Source organism: Carassius carassius, chromosome 21 (assembly GCF_963082965.1).
Source record: "Carassius carassius chromosome 21, fCarCar2.1, whole genome shotgun sequence".
Taxonomy (NCBI): domain Eukaryota; kingdom Metazoa; phylum Chordata; class Actinopteri; order Cypriniformes; family Cyprinidae; genus Carassius; species Carassius carassius.
This window is the reverse complement of record NC_081775.1, coordinates 30,172,965-30,194,622: the sequence shown is the minus strand read 5'-3', so window position 1 is coordinate 30,194,622 and position 21,658 is coordinate 30,172,965. Positions and strand designations below refer to the sequence as shown.

Here is a 21,658-nt window from a genome sequence, read left to right as displayed (position 1 = left end):
ATCTGACTCGTTCGCTAAACTGAACATCCAATTAGATTTTTGACATGTCCCGATTCAACATGTTCAACATGAAAGAAGATATTTTAAAGCATGTCGGTAACCAAACAGTTGCTGGTAGCCATTGACTTCCATAGTATGGGGAAAAAATACAGTGGAAAATAATGGCTACCAGCAAATTAATATGCTTTATGTTGTTGACTTGTTGATCTGTTTCTGTCTTTTGTTGGTTGTTTATTCTATTTATAAAGAAATATTTTCGTCATCTAGTTGTCTCTTAAGCATAGATAAACTGTTTGGTGGGTGATTGTGTGTTTGTTCAGGCTCTGGCTGATGAGAATGAGTATGTGCGAGACACGGCCCTACGCGCCGGCCAGCGCATCATCAGTATGTACGCCGAGACTGCCATTGCTCTGCTGCTGCCAGAGCTGGAGCAGGGCCTGTTTGATGACCTCTGGAGGATCAGGTACCAAACATCCGCCCCCATCACTTCAGAAGACGGTTGTCATAGTGATGGATGCTGATGCTGAGTGTTTGTGTTCTCTTAGATTTAGCTCGGTGCAGTTGCTAGGCGACCTGCTGTTCCATATCTCCGGGGTATCGGGAAAGATGACAACAGAGACTGCATCAGAGGATGACAATTTTGGCACAGCCCAGTCGACTAAGGTAACCGTAATGAGCCTCTGGAACAGACCACAGGACAGCGTCTGATGGCTGTGCTTTCATTACAAGACCAAAATATATCCCTTGCTTCCTGTTGTGTCCCAAGAAACTTTGTGTGTAAATGTTTGCAATATATTTCCCCAGGCCATTATTGGAGCGCTGGGCGCAGAGAGACGCAACCGTGTGCTTTCTGGGCTCTATATGGGCCGCTCAGACATACAGCTGGTGGTCAGACAGGCGTCTCTTCACGTGTGGAAGATTGTGGTGTCGAACACGCCTCGAACGCTGCGAGAAATCCTGCCTACTCTCTTCACACTGCTGCTGGGCTTCCTGGCCTCCACCTGCCCAGACAAGAGAACGGTACAATCCAACCACAAACTGAAGTCCCTTTTCATTTTATGGCCAGCAAAAGATGCATTTGTTTCCATGTTAACTAGATTTAATTTATTTTAGCATCATACTAAGCATCTATAATTTAATTTTCCATATTCATTGTCTTTTTTAAATATTAAAGAAAAGAATGTTTATAATAGCTACTACCGTATTTTCCGGACTATAAGTCACAATTTTTTTCATAGTTTGGCTGGTCCTGCTACTTATAGTCAGGTGCGACTTATTTATGAAAATTATTTTGACATGAACCAAGAGAAATGAACTAAGAGACATTAACCAAGTTAAAACATTACCATCTACAGCCGCGAGAGGGCGCTCTATGCTGCTCAGTGTTCCTGTAGTCTACACTGAAAACACAGAGCGCCCTTTCGCGGCTGGAGACGGTAATGTTTTCTCTTGGTTCTTGGTTCTAAATAAATGCGACTTATGGTCCAGTGCGACTTATATATGTTTTTTTCCTCATCATAACGGATTTTTGGACTGATGTGACTTATACTCAGGTGCGACTTATAGTCCGATGATGGATCAGTCCATGCTTCTCTACAGAAAAAAATGTAATGCCTCCATTGCTTACGCTGTTCACGTTAATCTGTGTTTCCAGATCGCTGCTCGTACTTTGGGTGACCTGGTGAAGAAACTAGGTGAGAAGATCCTGCCTGAAATCATTCCCATCCTGGAGGAGGGTCTGCGCTCGGATAAGAGCGACGAGAGGCAGGGTGTGTGCATCGGCCTCTGTGAGATCATGAAGTCCACCAGCAGAGACGCAGTGAGTTGGAACTGATAAAATACGCTCAGCGGGTTCCTTCTGTTCACGTCATCATGGTGAAGCTGTGTTTTTGTGTCAGGTTCTGGTGTTCTCCGAGTCTCTGGTTCCCACCGTGCGTAAGGCCCTGTGTGATCCTCTGGAGGAGGTTCGTGAAGCGGCTGCCAAAACCTTCGAGCAGCTCCATGCCACCATCGGTCACCAGGCCCTCGACGACATCCTGCCTACACTGCTCAAACAACTGGTACTGCCTCCTTCCCACAATTAATAAGCAATGACAGAATTGTCACTTTTGGGTTAATAAATAAGAAAACAAAGTTAATTTAAATTATGCTCAGTAGATCTAATATACATATGCGTTTGGGTTTTTGATTGAAGACTCTTCTGCTCACCAAAGCTGCATTTATTTAATCAAAAATACAGTTTAAATTGTCAAATCATATTGCATTTTAAAATAACTGTTTTCTATTTGAATGTAGTGTAAAATGTAATTTATTCCTTTTGATCAAAGCTGAATTTTCAGCATCATTACTCCAGTCTTTAGTGTCACATGATCCATCAGAAACATTCTTATATGCAGATAAAAAACATTTCTGATTATTTAATAAATAAATACAGTACTGTTAGTTCTCTACTTCTCAGTTGCCAGTTTCTATCTATCCAGTCTGCTTCAAAACAGTATGTATGGTGAATTAAAATCTGCTTGTTTTTTGTTGCAGGAGGACGAGGAGACGTCAGAGTTTGCATTGGATGGATTGAAACAGGTCATGGCTGTGAAGAGTCGATCTGTCCTGCCTTACCTGGTGCCTAAGGTGAGTTCTCTTTACTAGCTGCCTTTCTGAACTAATCTGTGCATAAGCAAAGATTAATAACCTTGTATATCCAGACTTTTGAATAACAAAGTATATAATAAAAGATTTTTTGGGGGGCTAAATGTCTTACTTTTAACCCTTGTGGATTGTTCAAATTCACTACCCTTTCGGTATGTTCGGGATGAAAACATCCACTCAATTAAACTGCTGTATAAATGTGTCAGATTCATTTTTTTTTTTTGCATAAATCTGTTAATCAACTTCAGTCTTGATTGAAACTACCAAATGTTTTTTAAAAATCCAAGATTTTAACTCTTTAATTGCCAAGTTCATAAATGATGTCACTGATTTGGGGGAAAAAACACACACAAAATAACTTATTTTCAATATAGAAGTAATTGTGGCTGAATTTTTTTTTTACTTTTTATCACAATCTTGGGCATGTCAAAGATTAGTAGCAACATTGGCTTTGATGCTTTTTTAGTTTTTGTGCAGCATTAGATTTAAATTTTTTCTCCCTAATTTGTTGTTGGTGGCTGTTTTTGCCCCATTGACATCCATTATAACAACATTTTTTGATTGCAAAGCCATGACCAAATATAATCATGCATTCTTGATTGTTTGTGGTTTTCCCTTTTGGGAAGAGGTAAAATTTGTTATTTTTACAGCTGATCACTAGGTGGGACCATTAACCCTTTAGATAGGCCTGTGCAAAAAAAGGCTTAGTTTCTGGCTTGTATATGAAGTTATATGGAGTATAACAGCAAATTATAGTGTTTTCCTTGCACTTGTTTAACTGTTAAAGTCCCCATGAAACGGAAGTTGCAAACGACTTTTCTGTAGTGTTGTGACGTATTTCCGAGAGAAACGGAATAATAAATGAGGCAAATAGTGGGCGTGGCTTATTTTCCAACTAGCACCTGATTGGATCTAGATAAGTAGGTGTTTAATTTAAAAAAATGCAGGCAGATCTAAACAAGTTTACAATCGGTTGTTGAGGATTACTCGCCACCTGAATCACCGCAATTTAGTTTGCAGCAGGAGGAGGAGGAAGATGAAGAACAGGAACAATGCACCTCCTCGCCATCTCTCCTTTCACGTGCTGTCAGTGCTTGCAAACACACAGGCAGCCTGTCTACTGTCAGTTGGAGGGGCGTGGTTACGGATTAAGCAGACACCAAATTCCTCAAGCCTACGTCATCAGTGAAGGTCCTCCAATGCAGAGGGGAGGGGCATTTTCAGATTTTGATTAAAGATTATGAAGCCAAAAATTTTTTTTTTTGACTCGCATGGATGAATTGTTCAGCACAAAACGATCAATTTAGGCGAACAAAGTAAATATAATCAATTTTGATTTCATGTGGACTTTAAATCTGGATTCCATTCCAGATGGTGTTATTTAACGCTTTATTTTTATCCTCTGTAGCTGACGGCTCCTCCTGTAAACACGCGTGTCCTGGCCTTCCTGTCTGCTGTGGCAGGAGACGCTCTGACGAAACACCTCGGGGTGATTCTTCCCGCGCTGCTCTCCTCTCTCAAAGACAAGCTGGGCTCAGACGAGTGCCTGCAGGTGAACATGACTGCTGTCAATCATTTCTACTACATCCATTACTGGTCAAAAATATTGGAATAATCAAGATATTTTAATGTTTTTGATAGGCCTGCCCTCGACCAAGGTTTTTTTTCTGGTCGACTAGTTTTAGAATTAGTCGACTAATCACACGTTTATTAATAAACCATTTAGATCATAATGAGCCTTTAATTGCCTACAAAGCGTAATAAGCGCTCAAGTGCACTCATAAAGCTTGCCACAGCGCACTGCAGGAGCTATGATTATGAATGTGTCAGGAAAAAAACATTAAGGAGACTTCATTAACATTTTAATAATTTGATAAACTAATGCTTTCTTTATTTTCGGTTTAAGACATGAAGTCAGCGACAGACTCGTCATCTCTGCAGTAGTGATGCGCCTGTATGTATGCTTCATACAGATTGCATAATCTGAGTATATTAGTTTTCCATTTGAATTGATTAATTTGAAAGTAGACATTTCACTCTCTATATATTCGATATATATTTTTAATGTCTGCAAGGCAAATATATACATGAAGGTTCATGCTCGTTCACAGAGGCCCGAGCCGGTTTGCTTTCTTTATTTTACAAAAGCACGTTTTGTTGTCATTGTGAGTGCGTACAAATAAACGTCTTTACATTCTCTGTGATTAGCCGACAATTAGGGGGCAGCCTTCTCCTCAATGCTGCATTTATTTGATCAAAAATGAAGTATAATTTGAAATGTTATTACAATTCAAGTGTTTTCTATTTGAATGTATTTTAAAATGTAATTTATTCCATGATTTCTGAAGGATCATTCTAATATGCTGATTTGCTGCTCAATAAGCATTTATTATTATTATTAATATTATCAATGTTGAAAATGGTTGTATTGCTAATTTGCTTCGTGTTGTTGTGAAAACCATGATACATTACCATAGAAAGGTTTTAGGGTTAGATTTAAAAGATTGAAAAAAAAAATTAATACACTTACTCCGCAAAGAGCAAGTAATAAAAAAGTGACCGTAATCTTAAAATATTACAGTTGCATAAATGTTTTTTAAATATATGCTGTTCTTTTGAACTTTTTATTCATTAAAAGAATTTTGAAAAATAAAATGCATCAAGGTTTGAACAAAAATATGAAGCAGCACAAATGTTTTCAGTTGTAATATTATTCCACAATTTTTACTGGTATTTTTGATCAAGTAAATATAGACTGAGATATATGTGAGCAGAAAATACTTTTTTATTAAACATAAACAAAAATCATCATTTGGATCAATAATGCACACACACAACTTTCTCTGCAACGGAAATTATTAGGAATCAGAATTATTTGACTGTGTAAATGTGGTGTTTCTGGTCTTGTGCAGGAGCTGAGCAACTGTCAGGCTGTGATCCTCTCGGTGGAGGATGAAGTGGGCCAGAGAATCATCATTGAGGATCTGCTGGAGGCCACGCGAGGAGCAGACGCTGGGCTGAGGCAGGCGTCCGTCACCATCCTCAACGGATACTTCTCTCGAACACGGCTGGACTACAGCGCTCACACACGCATGCTGCTGTCCGGCCTCATGCGGCTCATGAACGACCCCAACCCTGAGGTGCTCAACCAGAGCTGGGACACCATCAACTCCATCACAAAGGTATGCGATGCTTTCATCCGTGTACATCAGTGGAACTTCTACAAGTCCTTGTCTTTACCTGGTATTATAATCTGTTTTATGTGATCCAAGCCACAAGAAAACTAGTTTTTTATGTTCCTTTATGTGCTAGTAATGTTTAGGTGTTTTAAATAACCTCTCAGGTGTAGAATTCAGTAGCATAAACAAGTTATACACACACACACACACACACACACACACACACACACATATATATATATATATATATATATATATATATACACACACACATACATACTCACTTTACTAATGTATTAAAGTGTTTGGAAGATATTACAATAATTTGCTGTATATACATTACTGTGGAGAAGTTTGGAGTCAGTGATTTTTTTTTATTTTTTTAAGAATTTGATATATTTTTAATATTTAATATTCAACTTCTCAAAACTCCCAAATGCTTGCTCTCCAATATTGCATACTAATGGATGAGACACGCAGAAAGATGTGAAAATGGCTGGAAGTCAACAGTAGACATAAATGCCAGGATATAAAATGTGTTATTTTATGCATTTCAATTTTCATTTTCATATATGTTCTACTAGATTTGTAAAATTTGTAATTTAATGCAAAAATAAACGTGAACACAGTACACTTATACTAGTATAAGTGCACTGTGCTCACATTTATCTATGCATTAAATTACAAATAAAAATACTTATCAGTTTGTGCCTTAGGTATTCTCGAATTATAGAATACATTTAAGTACATGCATTTGAATAACGTTCTTGCATGCTGCGTATACATGCAAAGTTTGCAGCTTTAATCATCTTTAATCATCTAATCATAACCACCACCTGGCCACCCCCTGGCAAGGAGGTAATACATCAATCAAAAGTAATTGGGTAAAGACATTTATAATGTTAGAAAATATTTTTAGATTTTCAAATAAAAAACACTGTTCTTTTGAACTTTTTCATCAGAGAATCCAGAAAAATTGAATTGATCACCGTTTCCTCTGCTGTTTTCAGCGTTTATAATAATCAGAAATATTGAGCAACAAATCATCATATTAGAATGATTTCTGAAGATCATGTGACACTGAAGACTGGAGGAATGATGCTGAAAATTCAGCTGCACATCACAGGAATAGATTGCATTTTACAATACATTTATAAAAAAAATAAATAAAAAAAAAGTTATTTTAAATGGTAATATAATTGAATAATTTTAACTATTTTTGATCAACTAAATGCAGACTTGGTGATGCAGACTTCTTTGTCCTTTATTTATTATAGTTATGCTGCTACCTGAATTTAAACATGAAATATTACTTATATTGTTGTTTGGTCGATACAGTTCTCATAACTTCACTGTGTTTGTGCAGAAACTAGATGCTGGCAGTCAGCTGTTCTTGATTGATGACCTACACAGGGACATTCGCTCTGCTGCCGCTGAGGTCAAAGGTCAACACCTACCTGGCTTCTGTCTGCCCAAGAAGGTAAGAATCACTTACAGAGCAAAACTCAACTCTGATAGCACATAATCAATATGGAAGTGCTCAGAATGACTCGCTGCCTGATACTTGTGGAAATATGTGGTTTGGAATCCCCAGTTAGACTACATAGGACAAAAAATACTGGAGCAACTGTGAATTTTAACTTTTCATTCTTTGACTCATTATTTGACAGGACAGCCAACAGTTTTTACACAAGTTTCAAAATTCAAAACAACAGTTTTTATTGTAAAGATTATAACTGGATGCCACTTGCTGAATAAAACTGAAAAAAATATTTCACATACTATATTTATTAGGTTGTAGTAGTAAGTAAAAAAACATGTTTGTGGCAGTAAGAAGAAAAGCAAAGTATTCCTTTCCAGCAATTCTTTATGAAAATCAAAGTTTTATTATTGTAAACAAACTATTGAAAACTTTATAAGTGAATAATAAGAATGAATAATAAGAATAAACTTGAACTCAGTACTAAATTTACAAAAAATATATATATATAAAGCTAAATATAATTATTAAAATTTTATATATTGGATAAAAGTGTCTAAATGCATACATTTAATTAAATTTAATATATATATATACAAAAGCAAAGTGTTTTTCTTAATACAGGCTTTATGAAAATAAAAGTTTTGTTAGTTTGCAACTTTTCAAAAAAATATGTACAAATTAAAACAAAATCAAATTAAAGCGAAATAAAAATAATTTATAAAATTACAACAACAACAAAAAAACTAAAATTAACATAAAAAAGCTAATTCACAATGATAATAATAAGTGCTGTAATAGTATAGGAATGATCCTGCAGTCATGTACATGCTGTGTATGTTTCCTCAGGGAGTGACGTGTATTCTCCCCGTGCTGAGGGAAGGCGTGCTGACAGGAAGTCCGGAGCAGAAGGAGGAAGCGGCTCGTGCGCTGGGCGGAGTCATTAAGCTGACATCAGCGGAGGCTCTGCGGCCCTCTGTGGTCAGCATCACCGGACCGCTCATCCGTATACTGGGAGACCGTTTCTCTTGGAATGTGAAGACTGCTCTGCTGGAGACGCTCACTCTGCTGCTGGCCAAAGTCAGTGTCCATCACGCCTCGGTCCTCATGCTGATGAAGAGCACTCATAACTCACACTCTTAACTCCTCTCTCGTGCGCAGGTGGGCATCGCTCTGAAACCCTTCCTGCCGCAGCTCCAGACCACCTTCCTGAAGGCCCTGCAGGACTCCAGCCGGGCCGTGAGGCTGCGGGCGGCCGAGTCTCTGGGTCAGCTGGTCTCCATACACACTAAAGTAGATCCACTGTTCGCAGAACAGCTGACGGCCATACGTAACGCAGAGGACTCTGGAGTCCGGTGAGGAAAACAAATGCACACTTCTGCAGCAGTTATAGCATGAAGATTACAAATAGTAATCAGTACTGTATAGAAAAATAGTCTCTTCTGCTCAACCAACTGCATTTATTTTTGATCAAAAATGCAGTAAAATCTGAAATATTGTGAAAATATTATTACACTTTAAAATAACCATTTTCTGTTTGAATAAACTTTAAAATATAATTTATTTCTATGATGCAAAGATGCATTTTCAGCATCATTACACCAGTCTTCAGTGTCACTGCTGCTCAATAAACATAATATCAATAAAATAATTAAATTATCATCAAAGTTAAACACAGGTGTGCTGCTTAAGTTTTTATGAAAACCTTGATTCATTTTTTTTTAGGATTCTTTGATGGATAGAAAGTCCGAAAGAGCAGCATTTATTTGTGTACTTTCACTTTTGATCAATTTAATGCATCTGTGCTAATAAAAGTATACATTTTCTTACCAAGTAGTTTAATATGGAATATTGGTTTAAGTAATTTTCTTAGGTGATAATAAACAGTGAAGAGTGATTAGCAATTAGCAATTTTACCGTTAAATGCTTATTATAAAAGAATGACACCAATCAGATTTAAGTATCCCAGATACTGACACATTTGTGGCCACCCCTGGAAAAATAAATGATTTTTGAAAGTTTTTTTATTTTTTAATCAAACATTGACTAGCTGGCAGTAGCTAATCATTCATAAATGCTATAGTTTTTGCCAAATTAATTAGTCACCTAGTATTAATTATCAGTAGCTCTTGCTACTTGCTACTTCTGTATCTTCTGTAGAGAAGTTATTTTGTGCTCGTCAGTCACTCTGTTATTGTCTTTATTCTGCAGGGAGACGATGTTGCAGGCCCTGCGCTTCGTCATCCAGGGTGCAGGGTCAAAGGTCGACCCCTCCATCAGGAAGAACATCACCACCACACTGCTGGGCATGCTGGGACATGATGAGGTACAGCTACTAGTTAGGGTTATTATTAGGGGTGTTACGGTACGTGTATTCGTACCGGAACGTTTCGGTACAGGGCTTTCGGTACGGTGCACGTGTGTACCGAATGACCGAATGCAATATTTTGTGTGCGGAACATATACATTTTCGTGTTTCCAAACCAACATATTAAGTGGCGGAAGTCTCCGCGTTCAGCGCAAATCCCGCCCTGCAGCTGATTCTAAGGCCGGCGACACACTGGCTGTGTGGCGTGAGCGTGGCGTTTCTGCTGCGTGTCAGTTGCGTGACACCTGCTTCGCGTTTTCTGTGTCTTTACACACCAGAATCATGCCTGATGCGGCGCTGGCGCGCTGCTGTTGTAGGTGACATAGTGGGAGGCCGCCGACAGACCAGAATCTTGTCTTCACGACAACAATATCTATACTTCATGTTGAGCATAAATATAAAGCCTACTGATAAAGGACACCGTCAACAGTATTGACGGCAAAATAGACTATGTTTGACAGGTGCAATATGCCAGTGTGTCCCCGGCCTAATGTTTTCAAAAGGCATCACGCGAGTGTGAACATCACTACAACTAGGAAAACAACGATTGTAATTCAAACGCAGCTCCTGTCTGCATTTAAACAGACCTTTGCTCTTAATTCAGATCAGTCCAACGCAATAATGAAATCTGAGCAGGTCTAAAAACTGAAACTGTTGATGCTGCACTTTACACTTTGGAAAAGTTATATATATATATATATATATATATATATTAAATATGAGCAGGCCTACAAGCTGGGATTGGTAATGCTGCACTGTAATCATAGTTATTTATTTATATTTTTCATTATATTTTATTATATGATATTGGTTTGAGACTGAGAGTATTTTATTTAGTGGAGAACTTTGCAGCAGTATTTTATTTCTTATTCTTTTTTTATTTTATATATATTTTATTAAAAAGTATTGTATATGTAAACAAATTGTTAAAAAAAAGTTTATAGTAATAAACAACCTGCAGTTTAATGTCTGCCTTTCTTTCCCTTACTGTACCGAAAATGAACCGAACCGTGACTTTAAAACCGAGGTACGTACCGAACCGTGATTTTTGTGTACCGTTACACCCCTAGTTATCATGGTTAAATAAAATTAAAACCATAAATAAAAAGTGAAAAAAAGCAGGTTGCACAGCAAACATTTCTCATTTTCATTTAATTTAACCCTGAAATAACTAAAACAAAATTAATCAAAACTATATAGACATATTAAAAGTACTAAATAAAGAACTAAAACTTATAAAAATATCAAAAATACATCAAAATTTCTAGAACTAAAAATAAAAAGCTATAGTATCTTGCTACTACAATAACACTGCTAGTATTGCTTTTTTTTGTTTACTCACATATATAAATTAACAAGATTCAAATATAAATGTAATAATTTAAATCGTTCTTGTGTCGAGTTATATTGTGTGTGTATATATGCATAAGTTTGAAATAATTAAATATATTATAAATAGACATTGCTATCTGAAAATATTATGTTAGTCCTATTAAAGACGATACTTAGTGATTGTTTGTATAAATAAATGCATGCATGCATACAGAAATACTTAAAGATTGTCTATTTATAGTGTGTGTGTGTGTGTGTGTGTGTAGGATGCCACGAGAATGGCCTCTGCAGGCTGTGTTGGCGAGCTGTGTGCCTTCCTGTCAGAAGAGGAGCTGAAGAGTGTGTTACAGCAGCATGTCCTCGGTAAGATCACACACATCTCGGGTCTGCCAGTGATTTGGGATGAGATGCATCAATAAAAGCACTTCAATGTAGAACTGAATCCTCTCATGTGATCTGTTGGTCTGCAGCAGATGTGTCTGGCGTGGACTGGATGGTGCGTCACGGCCGTAGTTTGGCTCTGGCCATCGCGGAGAAGTCCGCTCCTGATCGGCTGTGTTCAGAGGAGTACAGCTCGTCTGTGCTGGAGGCCGTCTTATCCAGCGCCACCGCAGACAGAGTAAGACACCGCAGTGAATCAGCAGAAAATAAAACTCTTGTTGTAACCCAGGGAGGCCAAAAAATGCCTGTGTTTAGGGCCAAATAAATCTTAATCTAATGAATATTCAAACGGTTGTTCATTGCTCAAACCTTTAAAACGTTCCTGGTTCTTCCTCATAGAAGCTAATTGCAGCAGCTTTTCATACCGAATAAAGCTCAGGGCGTTTTGTGCTGTCTGGAAAATACAGAATTAAATTGTTGTCATTCCCAGACAAGTACAGGAAAAAAGAAACCAAGGGAATGGAAAATTATTTGTCTCCAGACTATTGTCCCTATTCTGATTTCTAAAATATAAAATTAAGAACTTTTAAATAATTAAATTAAGTTTAAATATATTAAAAATCATAAATTTATCATACAAGCAGTGTTTTTTTCATGACATTTAGTGCAGGCAATTAAATCTTTACATGACTGAATAAACTTTATACTTTTGTGTGTTTTAAAGTGCTCCTATTATGATTAATGAAAGGTTCATATTTAGGTTTTGGGAGTCCCCAACAACAGGTTGACATGCATGCAAGGTCAAAAAACACTTTCATTTTCATAAAATATGATAAGATGATAAATCATAAACACACAAATAAAATAATTTATCATGTTCAGTATAGTCTGAAAAATATAGACATTTTAATATGGAAAATTATAGAACTTGAAATGGAAATTGTGTAATAACCCTGGAAGCCTGTGATGTCATTTAAAATCAGCCAATGAGATTAGAGCTTATGGTTTTCACAAGATCTTGCAGGTTTTTTTTTTACAATGCATTCATGAACGCCCTGTTATGTAACTGTGGTGCAAACATTTGATTTGTGTGTGTGTGTGTGTGTGTGTGTGTGTGTGTGTGTGTTCTGCAGATCCCCATCGCCTGCAGTGGCATCAGAGCCATGGGTTACCTGATGAGACACCAGCTCCGCTCAGGAGGACCGGAGAGCATCTCGCCCCGCATCATCACACAGTTCATCAAGGTGAGCCTGACTCCAGCATTCACTGAGACAAACCGCCTGCTGTACAGTAGTGTACAGAGTACTGTAGAATGCATACCTAATGGGTTCAGTAAAAATTATCAATACATTTGTTACAGTTTTTAATAATCTTTGTTAGCATTAGTTAATAAAAATACAGCTGGTTATTGTTAGTAATGTTAACTAGGGTCCAATAAGTAAATTCAATGTTAAATTTAACATGAAAAATGCTTTAGATGCATTGTTAGTTATTTAGTTTATCACTATATTGTTTCTGGTTCATGAGAGCACTTTGCATTATGGGATATAAATTGTCATGTAGTGTAGGGCTGGATAATATGGACAAGAATTTTATTTTATTTCATAACATTCAAAATTGATGTCAAAATATTAATGTAATATTATTAATAGGGAAGGAGATACATTTGACGTATTTCTTAGACTTCAAAATTGAACATAACTAGTTTGAGTAAACTAAATTTATAGATGCATGGAGTTAATTGTAATTTGCACATTTATAATTAAAAAGGTATACGATGAATCCATAAAACTTCTACAGTTTAATCAATGTTTTACGATGTAAACAAATGTAAATATAGCAGTTCTTTTTCAGTTTTTATTTTTCTTGTCAAATGAGGTGCTGCACAAGAAAAGTTGTATAGTGTAAAAAATGTATATTTTAAAAAACAATATATATCTTGATTATATGATATTCCTTAATTCTAAAAATAGTTTGATGATTACATTTACCTTACAATAGTAATATATTTCTGGCATAATTTCCACAAAATGTTGAAAATGACTTGTTCAAACTTTTGTCAATATCATGGACTTAATGTTGTTTTGATAAATTGGTTAATCATACAGCCCTATCTGGTTATGTTCCATACATATTCCACAAGATGTTTTTGTACACATTGTGAACAAACTCAAACATCCTCCCACAGTGTCTGCAGAACCAGTCGAGTGACATTCGTCTGGTGACGGAGCGCGTGCTCTGGTGGGTGTGTAAGGAGGCGGAGACCCCCACTCTGGAGCCCAGTCTGGTCAAACCGCTCATCAAAGCCCTGCTGGACAACACCAAGGACAAGAACACCAGCGTCCGAGCGCAGAGCGAACACACACTCGTCAGCCTGCTGCGGCTGCGCCAGGGAGAAGACGGCATGCAGGTCAGTCCTCACTCTATGGTGCTTTCTTCCATGTACCATAAAAAATGATGTTTGTTTCTGTAAATTATCTAAGTGTATGTAAAAATCTATTTTTTGTGATTAAAGGTATTCCAGGCCTGAATCTTAAGAAAACTAATTAGCAAAAAAAATAATAACTATTACTTTATATATATATATATATATAATATACACACACATTGTTCATTGTTCAATTTTCACATTTTGTTTATGCTTATGCACATTTCCTTATCAGATAAAAAATATATCCGACTCATTTGAGCGCACAAGTTTTGTGCACATTTTAAGATTTTACGCACATCTTGCCATTTCCATCCAGCATTTTTATGTAATCTCAATTTGGATAAATAATGTGGATTGACATAGCTTCTGATGAAGGGTGGTTTTATTGAAAGTGTTGGGTAATGTTTTTTGCTAGCTAATTGTCAAGTGAAGTGAATGAGCCTCAGGCTAAAGAAAGTGCCTCTGAACCTCACTCCAGATTTGTGGGAACATGGGGAAAGTAATCTGATTACATAACTAGCATTACTTGTAATGCGTTATTGAAGTATGTTTTACAAGAAAATGTGACCCTGGAGCACAAAAGCAGTCTGAAGTCTCTGGGGAACATTTGTTGCTATTGCCAAAAATCATTAGGATATTAAGTAAAGATCATGTTCGATGAAGATATTTTGTACATTTATTACCATAAATGTATCAAAACCAATTCTTGATTAGTAATCTGCATTGCTAAGAACTTCATTTGAACAACTTTACAGGTGATTTTCTCCATTTCCATTTTTTTTTTTTTTTTTGCACCCTCAGATTCCAGATTTTCAAATAGTTGTGTATCAGACAAATATTGTCTGATCCTAACAAACCATAAATCAATGGAAAGATTATACCAATCTCAATTTCGAGAAATGGACCCTTATGAGGTTTTTATGGTCCAGGGTCACAAATAGTATTTCAGTCTTTCTACTTCAGAATTTCACATTTAATGTGCCACTTTGTAATTATTTGTTAAACTTATGAGTAAAAAATGTTTTTAAACTAATTTTTGTTTTCAGTTTAAACAAACAAAAGATGATGTCGTGCAGAATATCTACAGCTTTTTCCATACAATAAAACCAGACTTAAACCTTAAAAGCCACCACTTAAACAATACATCTCCTAACTAATCATGGCACAGCACTTGGAGTAACATTTGCGTGTGTAAATTGGTTTCAGAGCATCAGTGCGATCCTGGACTCGGCCAGTAACGAGCTGCTGTCAGAATGTTACCGCAGATCCTTGAAGAAGATCTCCAGCCTTCCTGACTCCAACGAAGAGATCGACGACACCATCCTGACATGATGGACCGCTTCAGCTGATCTGAATCCAGTCCTGTAGCCACTGCTGTTCTCAGAGATCCTGCATCTGCCACACACACACACACACACACACTCTCTCCTCACGCTAGCTTTGACTCGTGTCATTTATGCCACAAGGAAAGCTTGGGAAAGTATTTATTGAGCTGAGCCCCTAAAATCATCATCTAAAATCTGCTTTGTCCTTAACTGGCTATCAATTTATAAATGTATATTTTTCGTTTGGTTTTCTTCTGAAAGATGAAGTATTAATTTGTGCCAATTCTTTTCAAACTTTGATGTTCTTGATGCCCTTTTATATTTCGTTTTGGATAGTTTAGCAGTTTCTCGCTGTTGTAATTGATTTCTCCGTGTGTGAGAGAGACAAGTGAGCCATTAACAACCCAAAGGATGTGATGCTGATTTTCCAATTAGCGCTTTGTCCAGTAATAATGGTTGTATGAATTATTAGAAAGTGAGAACATTGATTTAATAAACGGTTTGATTTAAAATGTTAATGTTTTTATTCCTGCTCAACATTTAATGCATCTTTATAAGATCTGAAACCTGGTAATTTAATCCACTAAAGTATAATTTTTCAAGAGAAATCACCCATGTTTAAGACATTGTGTACCCAGGAATCTTGTCTGTGGTTTTACAATTCAAATAGCTGAAGCATTGCTCGAGTAAAATGCTACCAGAGTCGTATTAAAAAAAATGTCCTGGGTCTTCCAAGCTTTTTAATGCCAATGAATGGTGGTCCAGATTTGAAGCCCAAAAAAGTTCTTCCAACCAAGTGCTTAGGTTTGAATTTGGCATTGATTGGGGACATAACAGCAGACAACTGTCGTGTCTTCTTCACTTAACAAGCAATAATGAACTCTGACGACTCGAATTAAAACAAAGAACTGGTTTACTGTAGTTTCAGACAGTTTTACAGAGAATGAGTTTGCTTTAGCAGTATACACATACAACGTTCACTTCTAGTGAGCTCTCAACCTGAATAGCATTATGGGCAATGAATTCTTAAAGGGGAACAGCCCAATTAATTACTATATGTGTAGTTAATGTTCTTATTATTGAACAATGAATTAAACATTGTACTAAGAATTTATGATTCTCAATCTCATTTAAGTTACAACATCCTCCCCCCCAATGAACAACTGTTCATCAACTTAAATCTCTAATGCATAAAGCAACTGAACGGGTCTCCTTAGTACAGTTCCTGTGGATGTTCTAACAGCACAGGATCTAACTTTGCCATCTCTGCCTGGAAACAGCTCTTCAATTTTTCCTAATTTCCAGGTTTGTCTTGGCATGTTGGCATCTCCTATAAGAACAATGTCACCTGTTTTCAGCACAGTGGATTTCTGTGTGCTGCAATAATGTGCAGATTTCAAGTCTAGCAGATAGTCTTTCCTCCAACGATTCCACAGATTGGTCATGAGTCTGTTTCTGTATCTCCACCTCCTTGTCATCTCTTCCTTACTCACAGTGGTATGATCATGGTCCGCAGGGAATGGTTTTGGCGGCAGTGAAGTCAGTCGTTCACCGACCAGGAAGTGAGCAGGTGTCAGTGGTTGCGGCTCATCAGCTTCATTGTGAACAAAGGTAAGGGGTCTGGAATTCAGTGTGGCTTCTACTTCTGTGAGAAGGGTAGTCATTTCTTCAAAGGTGAGCGATGCCCTTCCTAGCACCTTTCTCAGGCACGTTTTTACAGACCTCACTAGCCTTTCCCAAAATCCACCCCACCAGGCCGCTCTCTCTACAATGAAGCGCCAGCTGATGCCCTTCCCTGAGAAGTATTCCAGCAGTTGTGGATCTTTGATGGCTCGCCACAGCTCACTGAGGTCTTGGTTTGCTCTTTTGAAAGTTTTGGCATTGTCTGTATAAATTACCTTGCCAAAAGAAACAAATCGCTTAAGTTCTAACAGGAAGCTTTCTGTTGACTGACTTGACACGAGCTCCAAATGCACTGCTCTGGTGACTGCACATGTGAACAGAGCAACATAAGCCTTACATAGCACACGATCATTCTTCACATACAGTGGACCTGCAAAGTCTATACCGGTCACTGCGAATGGAGGGGTCTCTGTTATTCTGTCTCGTGGGAGTGGAGCCGTGCCTTGTTGTGCGGGTTTTGCTTTAAATCTTTTGCAAACAGTACATTTTGACAGGATACCTTTTACAAGTTGTCTGCCTCGCAAAATCCAGTGTCTACTTCTTATTTGTACAAGAGTGTCTCTTAGACCAGAATGCATGGTAACTTCATGGCTGTACTGGATCAGCAGCTCACAATATCTGCATTTGCTAGGTAGAATCCATGGGTGTTTTTCTCTGTAACTGAAGTCCGACTGTTGCAATCTGCCTCCAACACATAGCAATTCATCAGTGTCAAGGAAAGGTTTTAAATCTCTGATTTTGGAATCTGAATTCAGGGTTTTACCAGCTTTCAGCACACTTATCTCATGACTAAAACTGCAAACTTGTGTCACTTTGATCCAGTACTTCTCAGCCTCAAACATTTCTTCTGCAGTCAACTCACCTCTTCTCTTTGAGTTTGAACTTGTGTTGTGCACAAACCTCTTAATCCAAGCAGTGACCCGAAATACTTTCTTCAGTTTACTGTACTTCTGCAAGTCTAGCACGGGTTCTGTTTCACTTTGATCACTGTTGCTGCTGAGTTGCACACTGATCTGCTGAACTTGTTTTAGCTCATTAATCACATATTCGACACTCTGATCATCATCATTTTCTTCAGACAGATTTGGGGTAATCAAAAATGGGGGTCCTCTCCACCACAGTCCGCTTTCCTTCAGATTTGCTATGGTCTGACCTCTGGTTGGGAGATCTGCTGGATTGGCCTTGCCTTTGCAGTGAGACCACATTGCCGGGTTGGTTAAAGACTGTATTTCAGCTACTCTGTTTGACACAAACTGTTTCCATCTGTATGCTGGACTGCGAATCCACTGTAGTACGATCATTGAATCTGTCCACAGGTGAACCTGTTGTAGCTCCATATTCAAAGGCTTTAGCAAGTTATTTCCTAGTCTTGCTCCAATCACTGCTCCCATCAACTCAAGACGTGGCAGGGACATCTTTTTCAGCGGGGCCACCCTGGACTTTGAAGCAACTAGGCACGTGATCTTTGTTCCATCATCCGCCTCTCGCAGCAAGTATGCAACTGTACTATAAGCTTTCTCGCTTGCGTCACAGAACACGTGAAGTTGTTGTGCATCGTGCTTGTGCTCAGATTTAATTCCATACCAGCGGGGAATGCCTATTTGGTGGATCTGTGGAAGTTCTGAACACCAGCTTTGCCATTCTTGTACAAGATCTGTAGGCAGCTCCTCATCCCAGCCAAGGCCTCGTATCCACATCTCTTGAAAAAGGCATTTCACCCGCACAGTGAAAGGAGTTAGAAAGCCTATTGGGTCGAATATGCGAGCAGAGATTTTCAGAACGCTCCTTTTGGTATTCTCTCTTTTTGCTACAGCGTCCAGCAGTGCAGTCAGATCAAAGACGAAATCATCCTTTTCAGTCCTCCACACCAAGCCTAGCACCTTCAGTACAGCTCCTGGTGTCTCTGTCTCTGGTCCAAGTTCATTCATCGTTGTTTTCCATTTCTCCTTCAACTCTGGACAGTTCGTTGTCCATTTGCAAAGGTCCATGCCAGCTGTGGACATAATCTGTTTGGCTTTAGCAGTTATGGAGAAGGCATTCTCTAAGTCACTTGCACTTGAGATAAAGTCATCGACATAAAGTGAATCCTTTATTATCTTGACTACCTCAGGAAGTTGGGCTTCATATTTATTCAAATGTTTTCTCACTGTAGCTGCAAGGAGAAATGGGCTGGGAGATACTCCAAACATCACCCTAGTCATCCGTAGTACACGCAGCTTCTCACCTTCGACTTCATGAGGCAGTGCAGTGAGCCAGAGAAATCGCACAGCATCTCTGTCCTTCTCAGCAAGAGAAATCTGCAAAAAAGCCTTTTTGATATCTGCTGTAAATGCAATCGCATGCAGTCTGAACTTGATTAATATACTGAGCAGATCTGGATTCAGATTAGGACCAGTAAGCAGACAGTCATTAAGTGATGGAGAGTCTGTGTCATGTGATGAGGCATCAAACACTACTCTGAGTTTTGTTGTTACCTTGTCTTCGCGGAGAACAGCATGATGAGGCATATAGTATTTCACAGTGATCGGAGATGACTCCTCCTCCACCGCATCTTCGACAATGCCCTGCTCAAGGTAATCATTCACAACTTCATTATATCGGTGACACAGCACTACATCTGACTCCAGCTTTCTCTTAAGACCTTCAAATCTTTTCCTTGCTATTCTGTAGTTATCTGGAAGTTCCAGCTTGTCAGATCGCCACGGCAGTTCAACTTCATATCTTCCATCTTTGTACTGAGTTGTCTTTTCAAACTTGTGAAGAGCCTCCTCTTCCTCAGGACTGTCTGTCTGCTTCATGGTGATACCGAGCGACTCTATTTCCCAGAAAGCTTTCAGACGCTCTGAAACCAGTGAGTCTGCAGTAACTTGTATTTGCATGCAAGCTGCATCAGCAACACTGGACATTTTGACTGGGCCTTGCACTGACCATCCAAAGATGCTCTCAATGGCTACAAGTGCATCTGTAATTCTTTCTACTCGGCCTGACACTATACGCCAGTAGTAATCGGCACCAATCAGCATCGACAACTCTGTATCATAAGTGCTGTCGTCTGTAAAATCTGCTAACTGCAAGCCCTTTCGTTCCAGCTCTGCTTGGATGTGCTCACCTGGGATCTTCATCACGGCAGTGCACACTTGGGGTGTCTCAAGTGCTTCGATTTCAATTTTCTGTCCCTTCTTCCAGATGTTCTGCAGAGTTAATTTTACTGTGTTGCGCTTTGCTGTAACTGGTGCTGTAGAGCCAAAAGTATGAAGAGTGACTGTTTCTTGCTTGATCACAGGTAACTTTAAAGCTCTCACTGTGCTTTCACTGATGAAGCTTCTCTGACTGCCTCCATCCAGTAAGCAGCGAATGCTTCTACATCCAGCAGGTCCTTCTGCACATGCTCTTACAGTCTGCAGCAGTACAGTGTTGTTCTGTTTAGCGGGCTGTATCTTTACTGTATGGGAGGCAAAGGAAGAAACTACATTGTCCTTGTTATCATCAGTGTCAGAAGTACGTGTCTCTCTTTTTTCACATACAGCACTGTGGTGTCGGCTTCCACATATATTACAGCACATTTTAGTCTTACAGAATCTTGCGATGTGCTTTGGCCCAAGACATATGAAACATCTTCCCATCTTCATCAGTTTGTCCTTTCGTGCAGCAATATCAGTTTCGGGACACAGTTCCGTTTTGTGTGCTGCACTATCACAGAAAAGGCAGTTCTGTATTCTTTGACTGGTGGTTTGCAGTACTGCAGCTGATGGCATGTTGTGTTTTCTGTGCTTCATTTCAAATGATGTGTCTTGTCTTTTAACTGGTTTCTGGTAACTTTGACTGTCTCTGGAATTACATGGCTTAATCAGCTGCATGGTTCTTTCTCTGCTCAGAATCTCTTTTTGCAGGAATTCCATAACTTCTGAGACTTTCCATTCATCACTGGTTCCTCTCTGTCGACTATACTGGAGAGTAATGTCATCTGGAATCATCTGTAGCAGGACAGGGCACAACAAGCTGCCATAAGCCTCTGATGCGACACCCAGCGATTCTAAGCTGCGGATATGTACTTCACATTCATCATAAAGTTGTCTCAGAGCAGTGACTTCGGTTGATTTCTTTACTGGGCAGAGATTCAGTAGTTTGGTCATATGAGCATTAACAAGCAGGTCTTTTCTTCCGAACCGATTCTGCAGCAGCTCGATCGCGTGATCATAATTACTGTCTGTTAACATCAGTCCCGCTATTGCCTTTGAAGCAGCGCCAGTTAGGTACGTCTTTAAATAATTAAACTTCTCTGTTTTGCTCAGGGCATCATTCTTGTGAATAGCGGTTTCAAAGTGATTCCAAAAGTCTTGCCACTGACTGATTTCACCATTAAACTTGTCTATAATCAACTTGGGCAACTTAACTGTTTGTCTGTGCAGCGAGGGCTCTGTGCTGCTTGGTCTGCTACTTTCCCGGTTTCTCTGTATCACTCGGTGCACGCGTGATTTCGCGGTGATGACTAGCTCTTTATACTCCTCAACATCAGCGATTTCATTCTCCAAATCATCGGTGTCCGTCCCTTCCTCAATTCCAACATCCAACTCCAGCAGCGTTTCCTCCTTTACAGACAACAGGGCTAACAGTTCACGTAATCGTTCAATGACCGGATCTTCTTTGTCTACCTCTGTTTCGATGTCTTGTAAAAGTCTCGTTGTGGAAGCGCGTACAGCTCTCCGTTTTCTGATTAATCTTTCAAGTCGCTCTGCCATTTCGGATGTTGCTTGCTAGATTCCCGGGTTTCGGCACCAAACTTTGTCGTGTCTTCTTCACTTAACAAGCAATAATGAACTCTGACGACTCGAA

The 21,658-nt window shown here is 38.7% G+C and overlaps 1 protein-coding gene across 2 annotated transcripts in view; it reads left to right on the top strand.

Annotated features, from left to right (window-relative positions):
• Positions 1 to 15,654, top strand: part of LOC132098113 (stalled ribosome sensor GCN1-like) — a 54,113-nt gene extending 38,459 nt beyond the window's left edge. For both annotated transcript variants that reach the window (XM_059504257.1, XM_059504256.1), the window contains exons 42-58: positions 321 to 463; positions 546 to 663; positions 805 to 1,020; positions 1,655 to 1,819; positions 1,899 to 2,060; positions 2,536 to 2,628; positions 4,055 to 4,198; positions 5,559 to 5,828; positions 7,192 to 7,305; positions 8,155 to 8,385; positions 8,467 to 8,660; positions 9,517 to 9,631; positions 11,272 to 11,368; positions 11,476 to 11,624; positions 12,520 to 12,630; positions 13,575 to 13,796; positions 15,024 to 15,654. In XM_059504257.1, coding sequence (XP_059360240.1) covers positions 321 to 463; positions 546 to 663; positions 805 to 1,020; positions 1,655 to 1,819; positions 1,899 to 2,060; positions 2,536 to 2,628; positions 4,055 to 4,198; positions 5,559 to 5,828; positions 7,192 to 7,305; positions 8,155 to 8,385; positions 8,467 to 8,660; positions 9,517 to 9,631; positions 11,272 to 11,368; positions 11,476 to 11,624; positions 12,520 to 12,630; positions 13,575 to 13,796; positions 15,024 to 15,149 — 2,670 coding nt within the window. In that variant the 3' untranslated portion in view covers positions 15,150 to 15,654. The remainder of the gene's footprint in view (positions 1 to 320; positions 464 to 545; positions 664 to 804; positions 1,021 to 1,654; positions 1,820 to 1,898; positions 2,061 to 2,535; positions 2,629 to 4,054; positions 4,199 to 5,558; positions 5,829 to 7,191; positions 7,306 to 8,154; positions 8,386 to 8,466; positions 8,661 to 9,516; positions 9,632 to 11,271; positions 11,369 to 11,475; positions 11,625 to 12,519; positions 12,631 to 13,574; positions 13,797 to 15,023) is intronic.
• The last annotated feature ends 6,004 nt before the right edge of the window (positions 15,655 to 21,658 follow it).